This window comes from Aethina tumida, chromosome 5 (assembly GCF_024364675.1).
Source record: "Aethina tumida isolate Nest 87 chromosome 5, icAetTumi1.1, whole genome shotgun sequence".
NCBI lineage: Eukaryota > Metazoa > Arthropoda > Insecta > Coleoptera > Nitidulidae > Aethina > Aethina tumida.
The window spans coordinates 12,112,846-12,133,119 of NC_065439.1; the positions used below are offsets into that span (position 1 = coordinate 12,112,846).

General features: G+C 28.8%; 1 protein-coding gene across 8 annotated transcripts in view; it reads left to right on the forward strand.

Moving 5' to 3' along the window:
* The window catches only part of LOC109593930 (serine/threonine-protein kinase NLK-like), a 56,626-nt gene that overhangs the window by 26,083 nt on the left and 10,269 nt on the right, over nucleotides 1-20,274 (forward strand). For all 8 annotated transcript variants that reach the window (XR_007547982.1, XR_007547985.1, XR_007547983.1 and 5 more), the window contains exons 2-3: nucleotides 8,757-8,886; nucleotides 14,853-14,908. Coding sequence is in view for 3 of the 8 variants with exons in the window: in XM_049967211.1 (XP_049823168.1) it covers nucleotides 8,757-8,886; nucleotides 14,853-14,908 (186 nt within the window). In the remaining 5 variants the exon portion in view is untranslated. The remainder of the gene's footprint in view (nucleotides 1-8,756; nucleotides 8,887-14,852; nucleotides 14,909-20,274) is intronic.

The window sequence follows — 20,274 nt, forward strand, 5'->3', positions numbered from 1 at the left end:
TACTGTTAGACATAATTAAAAAGCCATCGCCGTAGGGAACTCGTTACGATTAAATTAATTTGACCGAAACGTGTGTTAATTATGCACATCAATCTGAACTATGAACTGTAAATGTAACTTACACTTTACAAACGTCAGAAAAATGATTGAAAACATAAAGTTCATAATTTAACACATATTTTACTTTTTTTTGATACATTTTTAACTTTAATGTAAAAATTACACAGACTACCATCATAAACAATTAAGAAATCCAAGATAAAATTGTATGGTCGACAAATTGTCAAATTAATTCAAATTATTATTAAAATATTAAACTTAATGTATTTTTTTAAATATAAGATTTTTTTTTCAATTTTGATTTCTTTGGTTTGTAATTTTTTCTTTCTTGTCAAAATCCTAATGTGGTCACCGGGAAAAGAAATCCATATTTTTGGCTGATAATTTAGAAAGTTTCTATAAGATCTTTTAAACTATGCTATTTTTCCTCTAGATCCTATTAAAAAAAATTGGTTACTAGTTCAAAAATCAGATTAAACCAACAAAAGTGACTCAATTTTTAATGTAAAATACGATATTTGAACTAGTAAATTTTATTGTTAAAAAAAGTATACAAAAGCTTTCAAATATTGTGTTCAGTTTAATATTAAAATATTATTTAAAAATATAGACAAAATAAATCATGAACATGTAAATTAATTTTTCCCGTACCTAATATTACATTTTATTTAAAAATATTTATAAAATTTTAATAATAAATTAAATTATGAGTTCTAAATTGTGTTAATAATAAATAAAAAGAAAATTTAAAAGTGGCTAATAAAATCAATATGTACAAAAAACAACAATTACCTTGTTTTCCTTCCTAAATTTTGTTATTTTATTTTATTTGTATAAAATGTAAAGTGAAACTAAATCAATAATGTTTTGCCTTGTCAGTTGGTCCAACCTCAGTTTTAAATGTACAAAATTGGAATAACAAAAACGTTTATTATTTATCAAACACTCGAAGATAAAAATTTACATTGTTAGTAATGATTATAATTATCGCCCTCGGTGCGTAACTATGCGATTTTAATTTTCTTTTTTTAAGCAAGGTCAGGATGAATTATCGGCTCGTAAATATGCGTGGTGCGGATTTTTATTGTTCGAAACAGCCGTCGGCGACGAGATTTCCGGCCTACCGCGATTTCCTCGTGCTGCTTTTAACTGTACCTGTTTCGGTGAGGGTCGATTGATTGTCGATAATTGATATTTTAATTTTAATAATTATGAAATAATCCAAGATTATAAACACAATCTAATCAGATAATGTTTTTTTATTGTTGATCATTGATCATTCTTAAGAAAAGCGAATAAAAAACGTGTTATTCCTGTTAATTAAATTTGCACAAAATATTTTGTTCACTTAATGCATTAAATGACAAAAAATCTTGGTTTAACTTGGGTGATTTCTATTGAAATACTGAAGTTTTGCACATTATTAACTGGAAACAATAAAAGGAAAGACACTATTTTGAATGTTAAACGGCTTTTATTATAGTGATTTATGTGGTCTGTTTTAAAAATATTGATAAAACATAGATCAGCATAACAAAAAGCTAAAGTGGCAATTAATTTGTAATATTGATGGATGGTATTTACCAAAACGAATAAAGCGTGTTTTGTAACTTTTTTTAGGATGCACTCCTTTATTCCTGATGTATTATTAAATCACCAGTTATAAACCCAAAAACTTGGTGTAAACTCTCTGATTTATACTGAAAGACTGAAATTCCACACACTTTTAATTGGAAACAATAAAAACTCGACATTTTTTACTCAAGAAGTTTGAACTTGGATCATTATTAAAGTTAACAAAAATATCAAACCATAGTTGTCTTATCGTGATTTATGTGTATGTTTTTTTCTAATTTATTGTATTACTTAAACATATATGTTAATTAGCAAAAAACCAAACTGACAACTTCATATTAATTAAAATTAATTCACCTAATCACAAAGTTTTAAAATTATTCTCCTGAAGTACTTCTAGCGTAAACTTCCTGATTTACGAGTGCCCCATTTCAAAAATCCAGATAATTTACATTATACATATTAAACTAACAAAAAGCTAAACCGATAGAACTTGATTTTAATGTTTATGGGGTCAAGCAACCTCACCATCAGCCACAAGGTCCATCACGAACAAAACGACGAACGGAACGTGAAAACAAAAAAAAAAAGGAGGAACGGAAAATAAAAAGACGTGGTGTGTGTGTGTGTGTGTGTATGGAAACGTTCACCTCCGGCCCGATACGCTCAGGTTGTTCGTGTCTCAACAAATAAGTTCGGTGCAGCGCCGTGGATTCATCATGCCGACCGACCGACCGACGCGTCCGTCGTCGGTTTTTCGAGAGTCGAGGATCGAGGGAGAGTCGCGGCTTCGTCGAGGTCGTTTACTTCGTTTACTTTATTGACTGCGGGGATCAATTAGGCGGATGTCGATCATGGGTTTTTCGTGGGTGCGGGGATGCGCTTCCAACATCCCGCACCACTTGTACACGTGTGCACGGCTCAAATTGGAACGCGGAAATCGACCCGAAGTCTTTGGATGTTTCTCATTATAACTCGAGCGGAATAATTAATTTGATTTTTTATTTTTTGTAATGTGTACTTTCATTTTGCTTAATTAAGCACTTTATTTACCTTTTAATACATAATTTATTTTTTATTTAACTAATTTTATTGGAAATATGATTGACATGTAATAAATAATAATTTTTAACATAGTTGCCATTAAATATTATAAAGTAATTATTGTATTGTCTCATCTTTAGATACTTTTTTCATTGTGTTCTATAATATAATTTTATTGACTATTCGTTAATTACTGAAATTTAATTATTTTCTTTCATTTATACAATATACAATAACATATGCATTGTATATTTTAGAAATTAATTGTTTATTAAAGATCTAAAAAGTCTTCAGTTTACATAAATTATAATTGAGTATTTACATTTATTTATTGTTTAATTTTCTTTTTAATTATTATATTTTAAAATAAATGTTATAGTTTCATTTTTAAAATAAATGTTTTGGTCAATGTATTTTATAGTCAATTTATTCTTTAAAAAATATTAGTGTTTTTTTAAATGTTTTTGATACTTTTTTTATTCTATTACATATAATTTTATTGTCTAAATAATTTTAAAAAAATTATTATATAATACTAAATATTCAATAAAATATGTACTGTATTTTTAGAAATTATTAATCAAAAATAAAGTTTTTAGTTTACCCTATAAATATTATAATTAGTACTTGCATTACTTAATTATTTAATGGTCTTTTTATTTTAATTATATTATATTTATTATTCAAATATATTTGTAGTATTTTTCAAAAGTTTTTCTGTTACTATTATTTTTAATTTTTATAATTTTATTGTCCTAAATAATTTTAAGAATTCTATTAAAATCTAAAAATTAAATATTTTTTCTCATTTTTTACAATATTCGATAAAATATGTACCGTATTTTATTTGTTACATATAATTTTATTATCTAAATAATTTTAAAAATTTTATTAAATATTGAAATTTAATTACTTCTTCTCACTTATTACAATATTCAATAAATATGTACTGTATTTTTATAAATTATTAATAAAAAATAGCGTTTTTAGTTTACCCTCATTATAATTAAGTACTTGCATTACTTAATTAAGTAAATGTCTTTTTATTTTAGTTAATTTATATTTAATTTTTTTTTTTTACAAATGTATTGCAAACATGATTAATAATAATTTTTTAAATAATTCCTTTAAATGTTATAAAGCATTTGTAGTATTTTTGAAAATACTAAAAATAATTTTAGTAAATATTGAAATTTAAATACTTCTTCTCATTTTTTACAATATTCAATAAAATATGTACTGTATTTTTTAAAATTTTTAATAAAAAATAAATTAAAATGAGGGTAAATAATTTTTTTTATTTAATACTGAAATTTAATGAATTCTCGCTTTTTACTTAATATTCAATAAAATATGTTGCATATTTTTATAAATTATAAATAAAAATTAAAGAATTTTTTGTTTATCTTCGTTATAAGTAACTACTTGCATTACTTAATTATTTAATTTTTTTTTATTATTTTAGTTATTTTATATTTAATTTTTTCCACATGTATTGATACTTATTTTATTCTGTTACCTAAAATTTTGTTTCAATATTTTGAAAAAAAATCCCACTTTTTCAATATTCAAATTTCATAATATGTACCATATTTTTTATTAATTGTTGAAAAAATTACATGCATTACTTAATTATTATTATTATTTACAAATGTATTGGAAACATGACTTTTTTAAATAATTCTAATAAATATTATAATGTGGACAGTATTTTTAGTCGATTAAAACTTATAAAAATGTACATGGTATTTTTAAATTGCTTTACATACTTCTTTTATATGACTTTAATAACTAAGTAATTTTAAAAATTCCACTAAATACAACAATTTAATTACTTTCTCTCATTTTTTACAGTACCTATTCAATAAAGCATGCGTATTTTTTATAAATTAATATAAAAAAACAGAAGATTCTTTGTTACTCAGATTCTGATTTTAATTTAAAATATTACATGTTTTTTACATAATTGCCTGCTTTCATTCCTTTTTGCTTTTTAATTTAGTTGTGTTGTATTTAATTTTCTGTAAATGTATTTGAAACACTGTAATAATCATCGACCTTCTCGTTTTCCGTTTTTGCAAAACGCCTGAACCGACTTCCTTTCTTGGCAAAGCCTCGATCGATAATAATTTAATTTGCACATCATAATCTGATCATCGAAAATCCCTAATTAGCAGCAATGGTTAGCAGTAACCTTTGTGAAAAATAACTTTCAGGATTAACGTTTCTATTAATATAAAAAGTGGCAGTGTCACACACACACACACACACGCAGCTTGGCGTCCATTAATTATGTACGATCCAATTAGTATAAATGGGTCAGTTACAGTTATTGGCGAATCATCTGGCTTTGTCGGTGGTGCATTTGCTAATTTCCAGCTAGTGAATCATTCAAAGTTAAGCTGTACATTATCTTTTGTCTGTGTGTGTGACAGGCAATGTGTGTGTGTGTGTGTTTAAGCGCACACACAAAAACTAGAAAGTTTAATAATAGCGGTTTTCTTTGATAACAGAACGCGACCTAGAAAACGAGAACACCTCGACCATTTTAAAGTGACGCAATCTCGGAGCACAATTTTCTTTTTTTGTGTCGGGTTTTGTGAAATTTATATACTGAATTTCCAAATTGTAATAAAAATTTTATTTACGTACATATTTGTAGTTTACTTATTAAATTACAACATTTTATATTCATATATTGTTTTTCATGTTTATTTCATTGACTAATTTTGAAAATTTTATGATATGCTGTACTTGAATGTATTTGAAATTTAATTATTTTTAAAAATCTGTTTGTTTATGGGCTCAAAATGATTTTAAAAGAGCCATTAATAATTTTTGTAGTTGTCTGTGGGTTTACAAATCCAAAATATATTTTATATAATTTAATGAATTAATTAAACAATTGAATCAAATGTGACATAGGATTTCAAAGTTTATTGTGGATTTCTAAGTTATTAAATAAAAAAATTTAAACTATTAGTAAAAACCAACAAACCACATAATTATCACATAGTTTAAATGACGCAAACGGGTGCCACAATCATTAAGAATTCTTTTTATATATTTATATTAGGATAATTTTCAGTTGAAAAGGATACTAATTGCTGATAAAAGAACAGTGGGACATTGAACCATTTTACGAGTCGTTGCATTTGGTTTTATTTGGGCTGCGACCTTGCCCGTTCGTTTCAGATATAACTTGGAAAAATCATTTATCATTTAACATATTTAATTATAGACCTCGGAATATCGCAAATACACGCTTGACGTACGTAAGTACCAAACGACGCGTGTTGTGTTTTATTTAGTTTTGGAAAATCTAGAGTTTTCGCCGTCGGTCATGGATATTTTTATTTTCGTAACGTCTGCGATAAAACATGAACATTGCACAACTACACAATTTCCCATTAACAATATGGTTTCGCGCGAACTGACAAGTATAGAATTTCTATTATCGTTAAGCCACTTATTTTACATCTCCCATAATTCAATCCGCGGCAAAAATACATGCGACGACGGGTATAATTTAAAAGGCACGTATATTGTATTTCATTAATCTTTCCGTATCGCGTTACCCGATAAACGCGAAAACGGATCGTGTGAAACGCACCATTTCGACGCCCGAATTATTCGCCCGCCCGGTTATTTTTACCCCCGTCCGGATTGCCGTGTTGTCCGTTTTTGGGCAAAGGTGCCGGAGCCAAGTCTATTTTGGTTGCGCAAAAAATGCAATTTGTAATAATAGAAATGTTTTAACTTTTAAGGACAAAGACGCCGGTCGAAGGTTATGAATAACATTAGTCTGCAAATTTTGACAAATTTACATACACGTTCTCCGAAACACAATTTTTTAATGTAATTTTTAAACTATTTATCAATCTATGAAAATTTATAATTACTCAAAGAAATAGCAAAAATATTACGAATGTTTTTCAATGAAACATCAAAAGTATCGAATCCAAAGTACATTTTCAGCTATGTTGCTATTTTTAATGTAATTTTTTAAATTATTTATCAGTCTATATAATGAAATTTAATAAATATTCAAAAAAATTACGAATGTTTTTTAATTAAACTTCAAAAGTATCGAATCCAAATAAATTTTCAACTATTTTGAGTAATTTAATGTAATTTCTGAAATTATTTATCAGTCTATTAAAATTCACAAAATGAAATTTAATAAATTATCAAAATAATAGTAAAACATTACAAATGTTTTTTTAATTAAATTTCAAAAGTATCGAATCCAAAACACATTATCAACTATTTTGTAAAATTATAATGTAATTAATTTTATAAAATGAAATTTGATAAATATTCAAAAAAAATAGTAAAACATTACGAAAGTTTTTCAATGAAACTTTATAAGAATCGAATCCAAAATACATTTTCAACTATTTTATGGTATTTAATGTAATTTTTTAATTTATTTATCACTCTATAAAAATGTATAAAATATAACTTTACAAATGTTCAAAGAAACAGAAATATTACGAATGTTTTTTAATTAAACTTTAAAAGTATCGAATCCAATATACCTTTTCAACTATTTTGTAGACTTTAATGTAATTTTTGAAATTACTTACCAATCCATAAAAAAATATAAAATGAAATTTAATAAATATTCAAAGAAATAGTAAAACATTACGAATGTTTTTCAATGAAACTTCAAAAGAATTGAATCCAAAATACATTTTCAACTATTTTGTAGTATTTAATGTACTTTTTGAAATTATTTACCAATCTATAAAAATTTATAAAATGAAATTTAATAAATATTCAAAAAAATAGTAAAACATTATGAATGTTTTTCAATGAAACTTCAAAAGAATCGAATCCAAAATACATTTTCAATTATTTTGTAGTATTTAATGTAATTTTTGAAATTATTTTCCAATCTATAAAAATTTGTAAAATGAAATTTAATAAATATTCAATGAAATAGTAAAACATTACGAATGTTTTTCAATGAAACTTCAAAAGAATCGAATCCAAAATACATTTTCAAGTATATTGAATATTTAATGTAATTTTTGAAATTATTTACCAATTTATAAAAATTTATAAAATGAAATTTAATAAATATTCTGAGAAATTGTAAAACATTACGAATGTTTTTCAATTAAACTTAAACAGCATAAAATAAAGAATATGTACGAAAAAGAGCTTTAGTCATTCTGTCAGTAATATAGCCACATCTAACTTATGCGAGGCCTGTCAATGGATCCAAAGTGTTGACAAAAAATCTCTTTAAACAATCAAGTATAGAAAATATTGGTTCTAATCTGTTGTCTACGTTTTTTAATGCTTGATATGGAAAATAATTACTTTGCTTCATATTCCATTACTCATAATTACCAAACTACGATAGTCGTGGACTCGTAAAATGGTTTAAAATTTTCCTTTGTTTTTCCTTCACAATTACCAATATAAAAAATATTTTACTAGAATATCATAAAGGTTATCGTTTTTACAGCCCAATATGTATCACCATATACTATATTTTTAAAATTGAAAAAAAGATTTGGGGGCTAATTACAAAAACCAAAAACATTTTTGAATAGTTTTTCGTGTAAATTATTGTTATTATTGATTGATTTCGTGATGAACATCGATAGATTTGGACGTCCGGAAGTGGGAGACGAAGATGGAACGAAACGACCGGTCGAAAATCACACGGAACAAAGGAAACTTCGTCGGCCTTGAACCGACAACGGGCACGGTTGCCTTGGATGTAAACCAAGTTCAACATCCTAAGTTCGAAAATAACTCTAAAATTATAACTCGAGAATGCAACGGCCGACGCTCGCGACGCCGCTTTTCATTGTTGTCAATTTGCGGGGGATTTTTTTCTAAATGGAAACCTCACAATGCCAATACACCTCCTCGATTTTCCTTTTTTAACTTTTTAACATGTCAGTCGAATTTAACGCGGTGGAAATTCGTCGAAATTAACCGCAACACTTACGATTCTAAAGAAACATGCTAAACAGAAACCACAATCGGATGTTAATCATCATAATAAATTATAATAAATTAACAATGTTAATAACTAATTTGTTTTTTGTTTACAGGGCCGTCACAGACCCGAGGGACGGCAGACGGGTGGCACTGAAAAAGTTACCGAACGTGTTCCAATCCCTGGTATCATCTAAGAGGGTGTTTCGAGAATTAAAGATGCTGTGTTTTTTCAAACACGAAAACGTGAGTGTCGCCTATTTTTGAAATGGTTTAAGAGGGTTTCCGTGTTGTCGTTAGGGTGGTTTTTCTACCTGAAAACTGTCTGGGTCTGACTCATTTTAATTACATGCAAAATTTACGAATTTGGCTTCAAAATGGTTAATTGTTATCTTTCTTAATTGATTGTATAGGAAAGTTATACAGTAAATTAAATAAAATTGTTTGATTTATTAATTTTTTACTAATTATTTAAATATTTCTTTAATTTTGTTACGGAATTTATAATTTGATAAACTTTATTAAATATTTTATAGCCCATTAAGTAACAATTAATTCAAATTTGTTGTTAGTTCTTCTAATATTTATTTAATTTTTATTATAATATTTTCTAGACTATTAATATTATGAAATACTTACATCAAAATCTATTTTAGACATAGAAATATGAAAATCAATCAAAATGATTTCTTAATAACTCTTTACATATCGATAAAATCTTATCAAATTTTCTAAAAATATATTAAGTGGAATCAAATAATTTTGTATAAATAACGTTTTATCCACAAATAAATAATTTTGAGGTACTATTAAATTCTATAAAATGACCACAGTAAACAGGAACTTAGTAATTCATTATTTTCAATTTTGTTTTGGTTTATGTTCTTTTAGAATAAATTTAAAAATTATATTAATTACTATTAAATAATTAAAAATCTAAATCTTTAAATTTAAATTTTATAAAAGAAAAGTTGTTTAAATTTATTACAATTACATAAAATTTTATGGACTAATAAATTTTAAAATTTGTAATAAATTATATAAAATAAATTATAAAAAAATATACCACAGATAATAGAATATATACTTGATTCGATTCTTTTAAAATTACCCAAATATTCGTATATTAATATATATATATATATATATATATATATATATATATATATATATATATATATATATATATGATATATGAAAAATATGCCAATTCCAACTTTATTAATAGAAGATAAATAAATTAAAAAATATTCATAATAATATTTATAATAAATAAACTTTAAAATTCCATTAATAAGTATTAAATATATTTCTTTAAATATTTATTTTATAAGAATTAGAATAAGAATTTGTTTTTAAACTTCCAAATGTAATTAACAATTCTTGATCTCATTAAGATGCAACTTTAATTTACCGTAATTTGTATTTTGTTTAATTCCTCCTATTTAACAAATATTTTTAATTTAAATAACTTCTTTTACGTTTAAATAAATTTTGTTTGAAAAAATTAAACACTTCAAAAACGTATTTTACAAATAAATGTACACCATATATTAATTACTATAAAATAATTAGAAATATACTTTTGATTCTACATTTTTTAATTTAATTTTAATAATAAGATTTGTTTTTAAAATGCCCAAATGAAAATAATGTATGTTTTCATTAAAATGTAATTTCTGTTTACGTTTGTTTTCTGTTTAATTATGCTTGTTTCGTCAATGATTTTTAATGAAAATTTCTATTTTTAGGTCTTAATGAAACCTTTCAATTTCTTTGAATGTTCATTATATTTTGTTTTATACAATTTTATTAGATGCTATAAAACTATAAATGGAATGTATTTATTTATTATTTTTATTTAAATAATTTAAGATTTCATTAAATATTACAAAATAATTCAGACATTCGAAAATTATTTGTGACTCAATTCTATTAATTTTAATTTAATATATTTTGTTTTAATCATTGAAATTCTATTTACATTAAAACGTAATTTTAATTTATGGGAATTTATTGTCGGTTTAATGTTCCTTGATTAATCATTTTTAACTGTGTTTATTACTAAAAAATTTTAAAATCACCCATTATAAAATATATATCTAAGGTGAAAGTACATAAGTTAATATATAAAATATATGTTTTAAAGTATAAAATGTTAAATATTCGCTGACAAATCTTGCAAAATTATTTCTGACCTTATAAACTGTTATTTTTCATTTAAATTTATAGTTTTAAGTTATGATTATGTCGAAAAACCTTCCACAAACAATTAACAGTAAAAATGGTCGTGTGAGAATGTACTCTTTAATAACCCACTAAAATGCGTCCTTTATGATTCACTCCGTCGGAATATGGGTAATTTGAATACGTACCTTGTAATCCCGATTATGTGACATTACTTTTATTTTTTATCTGTCACGTTATTTTCCCAGAACGGCACGAATTTTGACGAAGACGAAACGTGGGAATAAATTTTGAAAGTCGTAACTAGAAAAACACTTCTCTTATCGTTCACCGGTTTTTATCTACAACAACAAACAAACGATTGATCCAAGTATGCGACTTATGTGCGACAGATCGCAGAGGTAAAATGCGACATTTTTAAAATGACAAACCGATTTCATTATTCGCGGAACGCGTTCGTCAAAGGCTTTTAATGCGATCGCTGGAATGTGAACAATTTATGCACGCAATCTTGAGTAAATAATTACGATGTGGAAATCCATAAAATCGAAACAATTCATCTTTCGTCGGGATGAAATTCGTAGTTGGACGAGATGCGCGAGAAATCTAATATCCCATCACTATGGCTAATGACTTTTTCCAATTCCGCAACGAAAGTTCATTCCCCGACACTTTATTTTTTGATAAATGGTTTTATCAAGCGGGAATTTCACTTCCAAAGGGGGAAGTCACGTCGTCGACTTTTATTTTCACACCAAGGCCTCTTCGTTTCATCACCCTAATAAGTGTGGCAGCCTGCGCTAGGTTTCCTCGAACAAAAATCTGTTTTTAAATTATTACTTTAGAATGTGATAAATTACATTTATTTACATCAGATAAAATAATATTTTTAATATACTATTATAATATAGGGCAAATATGTGGAAATAACTTTCTTTTATATATATATATATATATATATATATATATATATATATATATATATATATATTCAATTGGGCCATTCACCTAAGATAATATCAAATTTGTGTTTTTCGGTTTATCATTCATCGGTCAGCTCGTTCGAATTAAATAATATTAGGTTGGGCAAAAAGAAATCCATTATTTTTACGTGAACTTTAGACTTTATTTAACATGTTTTGGATTGTTCAATTTAGGTTAATTATGCACCGTTTTATTCTATAATTTGATGCCATTTTAATTATCGTTCATTATCATTATCTTCATAATGCCCCTCTCATAGTTTTTGTCCCTATTGGCAAAAAACTGTGGTAATCGATTTTCACAATCTTCTTTTAATGCCAATTCCTTCATTAAGATAGTTTTGCAGTGCAAGAAAAAAATGGCTATCGCTTGGTGCCAGGTCCGGACTATATGGTGGATTCATTACAACTTCTCATTTGTGTAAATAGTTGAAAACTGTTTTATTACATCTCTAACATCAAAAATACCTGTACGGAATTGACAAAACGAAAATTGCACATAATTAGTTACAGTAAGGGGACCATAAACGCCATACAGAATTTCAGCCACCTGGCTTGGATTTTTGCCTTTATCAAAAAACTGTAAAATGTATCAACTTTCATTTTTAACTCTCTGAAAGTCACAACTGAATGAACCAAACAAAAAACAGCAAAACAATATTTTTAGTGCGAAATGTCACCCTGAAAAGAATGTTTGACCGATACTTTACGACATATCGGTCATTACAACCACCTACCAAAAAAATAATGGATTTCTTTTTCCCCAATTTATTATTCTATTAAAGAGATAATAAACATCATTGCATCCAACTGTACCTAATTCGTTTCGATAGGAAGAAAAATAACTCGAGTTACTGCTGTAGAAAATTCAAATTTCATGCTATTTTTGATCAGTCACAGTCGCTTTCCATTTAAATTATTTTATCAATAATAAATAATTCTAATATTTCCAAATGTTTTACATTTTTATCGATATTCAATTATAAACATTTCAAGCTCTGATACATAAAGAAAACGGAAGGAATAAAGAAAGAAAAATGGACGAATATTTAAATGTACTGTTGAATTTCTACATGTTTTACTCATTTCAGCTGTGTAAAGAGAAGAGTCTCAACCTGAACTTATACATTTCCGGTTGGTTGGATCTTCTCATATAAAAAAGAGTCTACCATCTTTTATTCGACCCTGAAGCTTTGATATTTTCTTCCTATTACATTCACGTTGTTCATTGCTTTGACCACCTAGATTTTCTAGGAACAAAACCAACTGACTGAAGAGAACATGAATCTTAATTGTCTTATTTGTCCCTGGAAATAGAAATTGAATATTTTGGAATGAATAACTATTTAAATGAATATTTATTGAAACATCAATACTTTTGCGTACTAATTTTATTGAAGCAATTTTTAAAATAAAACTTCTTGATGATTTCCTGGAATGCTTAAGTGAGTTGCTTTCATACATTTATTAAATTAATTTTCGTCATTCACAAATATCCACTTTTGTTTCAGAAAGTGATTATATTTCAATAATATGCAATTGATATTACAATGAACTTCAATTACTTGTTGGTTTACCCAATCTACTTAAATCAAAAATATAAGAATAAACTTATACCGTGGATTTGTCTTGTTTCTTTTGCATTAGAGCTTGAAATGTTTGTAATTGAAGAAATTATCGACTAAACATGGAAGACTTACCATAATGGAATCATTTTTGTTAAAAAAAAACTCAAATTTTTACAGTTTCTTGAGCTGTATTCTTCATCTCAATTGAACTTGAAGTTAACCGATATTCTGAAAATACAAATTTACCAGTATACAGATGAAATAAAAAGAAGATGTTTTCCTTGTTAATCCTAATGGGACTAACAAAATATACAACAAAAATACCTTTTCCTTAATTTACTTTGTTGAAAAATATCAATCTTCAAAAGCTTATGTCTCAAATTTCAATACGCAGTAATTGATATTTATTTGACCACCATCAATATTGAACGCCTCAGTGAATTTTGCAAACAAACAGATGATTTTGTGATTTATTTATTTGGTTTGAATTCTGCTCCTTCGTTTACATTGGTAAATTGGTAAAGACCAAATCAGGTGGCCACAAATTTTAAGAAAATCTTCAAAAAAGTTTTATATAATGGTCCATAATAGAGTGTGGTTGGTAGAAATAGAAGGCACTTCAAAAAGTGCTGTATATCGCATATTAACCGAAAATTTTGCTATGAGTAAGCTGACCAAAGACAACGTCTATGTTTCAATTGTGTATTTGGCCATATTTTGTCGATCCAAAGCCCAATTTTCGCATCGACTCATAAGACCGAGTGTAAAAATTCACAGCTGAATCAAAAGAACCATTATAACTATGAGAAAAAAGAAAAGAGGAGAACCATCCCCAAAGAAGGCGAAAACAGTTCCGTTTGTGAAAAAATGATAGTCACTTTTTGGGATGCGCATGGGTTATTTTTTATTGATTATTATCAAAATAGGAAAAATCATTAACTAAGTTGATGCACCGTTTTAGCCATGAAATTAAGAAAGAATGATCACATTTGGCGATAAGAAATGTGTTCACATATCAATTATTGAAGTAGCCACAATCAACGAATTAAAATTCGAATTGCTTCCTCAGGCACCCTATTCGAAAGACATAAATCCGACGGGCTATTTTATATTTCCAAACTTGAAAAAATGGCTTGGTGGTAAAAGATCTGAGGACAATGAGGAAGTGGAGTTTGTGGCTTGAAAAGTTCGACGTTTTTCGTAATAAACTGGGTTTCAAAGCGACTGAACATTGATGAGAAAGTATATGGAACTAGAAGAGAAACTATAGAGTGAAATAATGATTTTTTCTTTGTTATTTTTGTAGTCATCTTTGTAAAAAAAATTATATATTTATGTATAAACTTATCGGCATGATTTTAAAACCATTTTCTTTTAGAAATCGATTACAATAACTTTTGATTAGTTTTTTTATTATAATAATAATATTTAAATGATTCCAACTTGTATAATAATATTTTTCATATTGTTTCAGGTTCTGTCAGCGTTAGACATTCTCCAGCCACCACATCTAGACTTCTTCCAAGAAATGTATCCTTTTTGTATTAATATTAATCACTCGTCAAAAACCGATTAGTCAAATCTAATAAGTAAAAATTTCACGGAAAAACTAGGTGAGTCACGATTAAATCCAATTCATCCTCGTGTTCGCCATCTATCAAGTGTGTGATGTATGCCAAACAAACAAGTGGTTTTGGTATCGATTTCCCAGACACCCGTTAATTGTAAATTAAGACAATTTAAACAAAAACATTTTAAAAGGTAAAGTTTCCATTTGCAAATTCATCCGAAATAAAAACAGTAGTTTTAAATGAAACCCTAAATTGTTGAGCAAACATCGTTTCACGCGCCCGTTAATATTTAACATTTTAAAACGTTTTAAAAAATAACATCGAACTGATGATTCACGGTCAATTAACGCGGACAATTAACCCCCGGGTTAACACGCCGGTCCGGATTGTTTTTAATTCGCGATTTCCTCCACGACCGGCTCTTCGCATACGATTCACATTTTTCGAGCCGGTTTTTCGAGGACACACGTGTTCACGGTGACGTCACACCCTCATCGCGTTTCACCCCGGCTGCGGATGTCGCCACCCCCTCCCTCTCTGTCGCCCTCTACCACCGATTTCGTGGTACATCTGTCTCTGTACGGTTTATCGGAGCCGTGATGGTTTATGCGGCTGTAAAAGTGTGCAAAATGGAAAAGTAAAAGTAGTTAACTAACATGATTTATTGTTTTTGATGTTGCATCGATTCTGTTGTTAATTAAAGATTAATGTGGAAAGTGAAATTGATGGCCGGGACATATGCTATCATTAAAATAAAATAAATTAAATTAAATACAATGGAGAATAAAATACACAAAAGGACAAGACATAACATTTGAGAGACGCGATTAAAATTCATCTCTCACATTCGGATTGTTGTGTGCCATACAAGTTTGAAACCGAACACCGGACAAGAAAAAATGAAATGGTCGACGGGTACGGTGACACCTGGGTTCCCAGAAACCGGATGTTTGATATTGGGTCTCTGCCGCAACGTCCGTGCACCCACTAAATTGAAAATTGGAATTTATGGTGTTACAGAATCCAGACACCGTTATTATTTAGACATTTTGGGGGTTTTGACTCTGTAATTTAGGCAATTTAGCTAAATAATACATAAAGAAGAAATTTGTTATCTTAACCGGCACCTACTTAGTTTAACGTTGCCCTTTGCGTGGAACTATTAGGATCAATATGTATCAAAAAATATTAGACAGAGTACGATATCATTATAGCCTGAAATTATGAAATCTAAAAGCTTCAAAATCTATTTGTTCATAAGGCATGAAAAAGTGTTTATTACTTATTCATTGGAGAACGAAAAAAGATATTGATTTGAATTTTTATAGATTATAACTCTATTTGAACCATTATTAGTACTCTCAAATTTGATACACTAAAATGTCTATAAAATCAACAATTTTGATACTAAAGAGTTCATTTTTGAGGCAAACACGTTAAATATCATCCTATACAGAGCCATTATTATTACTCCAAAATTTTATACAGGGTGTTCGTTATCTAAATATGGACAGATTGATGGTCTAACTAAAATGTCTGTAAAACCAACAATTTTGATACTAAAGAGTTCAATTTTGAGGCATATACGTTAAACAAGATCATCCTATAAAGAGCCATTATTATTACTTCAAAATTTTATACAGGATGTTTGTTACCTAAATATGGACAGATTGATGGTCCAACTATGTCTGTAAAATCAATAATTTTGATACTGAATAGTTCATTTTTGGGATAAACATGTTAATCAAGATCATCATACAAAGAACATCTATAATTTAAAAATCAAAAAATATGCAGAGTTGTATTCAGAATTCTAATTAATTTCAGTAATTATCGAAACATATCCATCCGGACTGTAGACTCCATACTGTCCTACGTTAATAACAGACGAAATTTTTGATGAGATGTTTTTTCACTAACAACAGATGTACCGACGTAACATTTCACTTTTGTACCTCGATTGCTTTTAACCGATCTCAATTAGCGTAACATAACGAAACAAAACAAAAAACCAACGAAGAGTGAAAGCATTTTTTCCACACTTTCATCGAAATAACAAAAAAAAAACGTGGCGATGGAAACGCACGGCCAAAGTTCACACACCCGACGCGAAATGTTGACCCTCCGCGTACGCGGCCAACTCGTAAATTCCTCGTGCAGAGCAGGTCGGTAACACCGCAACAATTACCGAACGATTTTATTGCTCGTTAACCGTGGAAATGATTTCCTTGTGCTCTCGCACTTTACTTTTACCCCGGCTGCGCTAATTGCGAACGCCTTTTGAATGATATCGACGGTGGAATTTCGATTGGGGGGTTGCGGGAGCTATGGTCGCCCCTGCTCGGTGCTCCGGTTTTCCTGCGCTGCGGGCCAGTTCCTGCGCACCGTCGTTCGAAATTTTTTTTGATGGTTGTTAAAGTGTTTGAATTTAATTACAGGGAAACTTTCGTATAAAGTAATATACTAATAGAAAAAGAAATTATTTTGAGCCAAATACTTATAATAATATCCAAAATAATATCTTTGTCGACTTCAGTCAGTCTATAAAAAAGAAAATATTTTTTATTCTTATAAATTTGATTACTATGTACTTACATTTTACATACTTACTAGTATAATGTGCTAAATAAAAAGTCTTGACCAATATTAAGATTCTATCAAAAGAAATATAAATTAATAATAATTAATGAGTTTCTGAAATAGAAAATAATTTTTATCATTATAAATTTGATTATTATATATTTGCATATTACATACTTTCTTATACAATGTACTATATAAAAAGTTTTGGTCAACATTATGAGTCTATCAAAAGAAAAATATTTATTATTCCTTATGAACTTGATTATTAATTATATTATGTACTTAAGATTAGTACGTACTAAATAAAAAGTTTTGGTGGACCTTATGAGTTTATAAAATAGAAAATAATTATTATCCTTAGAAATTTGAATACTATATATTTACATATTACTTATGATTGTTACGCACTAAATAAAAAGACTTGATTGTCCTTATGAGTTTATAAAATAGATAATAGAATAAAAATTTATTCTTATAAATTTGATTATTATATTTTTATGTATTATATACTTTCTTATATAATGTTCTAAATAAAAAATTTTGGTCAACATTATCAGTCTATCTAAAGAAATATGATTAGTATTCCTTATGAACTTGATTATTAATTCAATTATATACTTATGATTAGTACGTACTAAATAAAAAGTCTTGGTCGACCTTTCGAATTTATAAAATATAAAAAAATTCTTATCCTCATAAATTTGATTATTATATATATATATATTACATACTTGGTTAGCCTTATAAGTCTATTAAAAAGTAATTTAGTATAAAGTCATTATGAGTCTATCAATAGGAAAATACATATTATTCTTATAAACTTGATTATTGTGTACTTGTATATTACATATTTATAACTAACATATAACGTACTAAATATATTTACCATAACGTAGTACACTTAATTGAATTTTGATTTTTTGTTGTTTTCCTTATCATAAAATATTAAAAACAATGTATTATTTTGAATTGCGTTCTTTAATGAAATACACTTATTTTTTACACTTTTATCAAATAATAAAATGAAAATTTTATTTCAACTGGCCTTTGCTATAACGTGACAATTTTTGAGGTTTCTTTAAGTTTGTTATGATAAAATTCTACGATTAATAATTCAAGAACCTCGTCTTCAAGGTAGGATACATCCACCTTTCGTTTCGTATTATTGTTCCATCGAAAGTCTCTCGTTGAACCCGAAAACCCTTCCGCGGAGACGTTGGTACGACGGTGCGTGCGCGTCAGGTGCACCTACGTGAGCAGCGGCCCCGTCGCCGGTGTGTTGTCGGCGGTCCGGTACAAAGGCCCGGCGGCCTTGGTCGCCACAAAACCGGAGATGCCGATGACCAACGGGCGAGGGTTCAGAGCCTCCGCCGTGCTCCGATGGCCTGCCTCCCGACCACGAAACGTGATTTACGTGCGTCGTCGCGGCGCAACAAGGGCCGTCGACGCCTCGCAGCCGAAACGGGGGGAGGTCTTTGTCCCGTGCATGGGGCGACGTACCAATTCACCCCCACGAGCCGGCCGACGGCGGGAGAGTTCCTCCTCCGCCGTCTCTTGTGTGCGATCGCGGTGGAAAAAACCGGGCCAATTTGTTCCGCCGCCGCATCGTCTTTGCGGCTTACGATTCCCACGATCGCATCTGCGTCCAGGCGGCGGGTCTGACGAAAAATTTCCTGCGTCGCTTCGGATTTATTATTGGCGCGTCATCTTGCCGCCGTATCTGATGGTCGGTCGTTTTTTGTTGTCAACGACGGTCGTAACAATTATGTGGTGGAAAAATCGCGTCCAATTATCCGCACAGGTGAGACATACACGAGATAAATTTAATTAAACAAAACCGCACAGGAAGGAAACCGTTGCTAAAGAGGTTAATTGCAAGAAATTTGAATAAATCATAATGAGTGCGAGGTAAGGTTCGAGTCGCTTCAATAACCGTCGGGCTGCACAATCTGACATAATTTTCTCAGCATCCGCTGCCTCCATAAATCGTTTGCGTTTCAAACGAACCGATTGTCCGGTTTACTGTTATTTTAATCGCAAATCCGAGTTAACGATGAATAATAATTAATTGGAACAAACTGAAATTTTGTCTTGGAAGTCGATTTCCGCGTTTTGCATCGAAGCATCCCGATGGTCTTTGCGATGCGAAACTGTTCTATAAATGATTTATAAACTGTTGCCTTCGAGAGGAACATTAAATCGGATCGTTACGAGGCGTTCGCGTCGTATAATTTTGATATACGGCAACGGATAACCAGAATTATTATTATATTATTATGTTTATAAGATTACGTAGCAAAAACAAGGTAAAATACCACACGAGGCGGCATTATCTCGGATTCAATAAACTAATAAACCGTACGTCGGAATTAAGCCTTCCATCGGGGCCGCATTCTTGGGGTGGGACGGAAACGGATTCGGTTTTAATTGCTGCCGTCCTTTGCACTGAAACGGTGGATAATTATCGGTCACGCGAACGAAAAAAATTTCAACCACGCCTCAGCCGTGAATAAATAATTAAATAAGGAGCGGGTCGTGGTAACGTCTGATTAGATAACTCTTCGTTTGGCCAGGACACACACAGTACTTACGATTAGGACTACTAAATAAGAAGTCTTTGTCAAGATTATGATTCTATCAAAAGAAAAATATTTATTATTCCTTATGAACTTGATTATTGATTATATGTATGTACTTATGATTAGTACGTGTTAAATAAAAAGTCTTTTTCGACCTTCATTT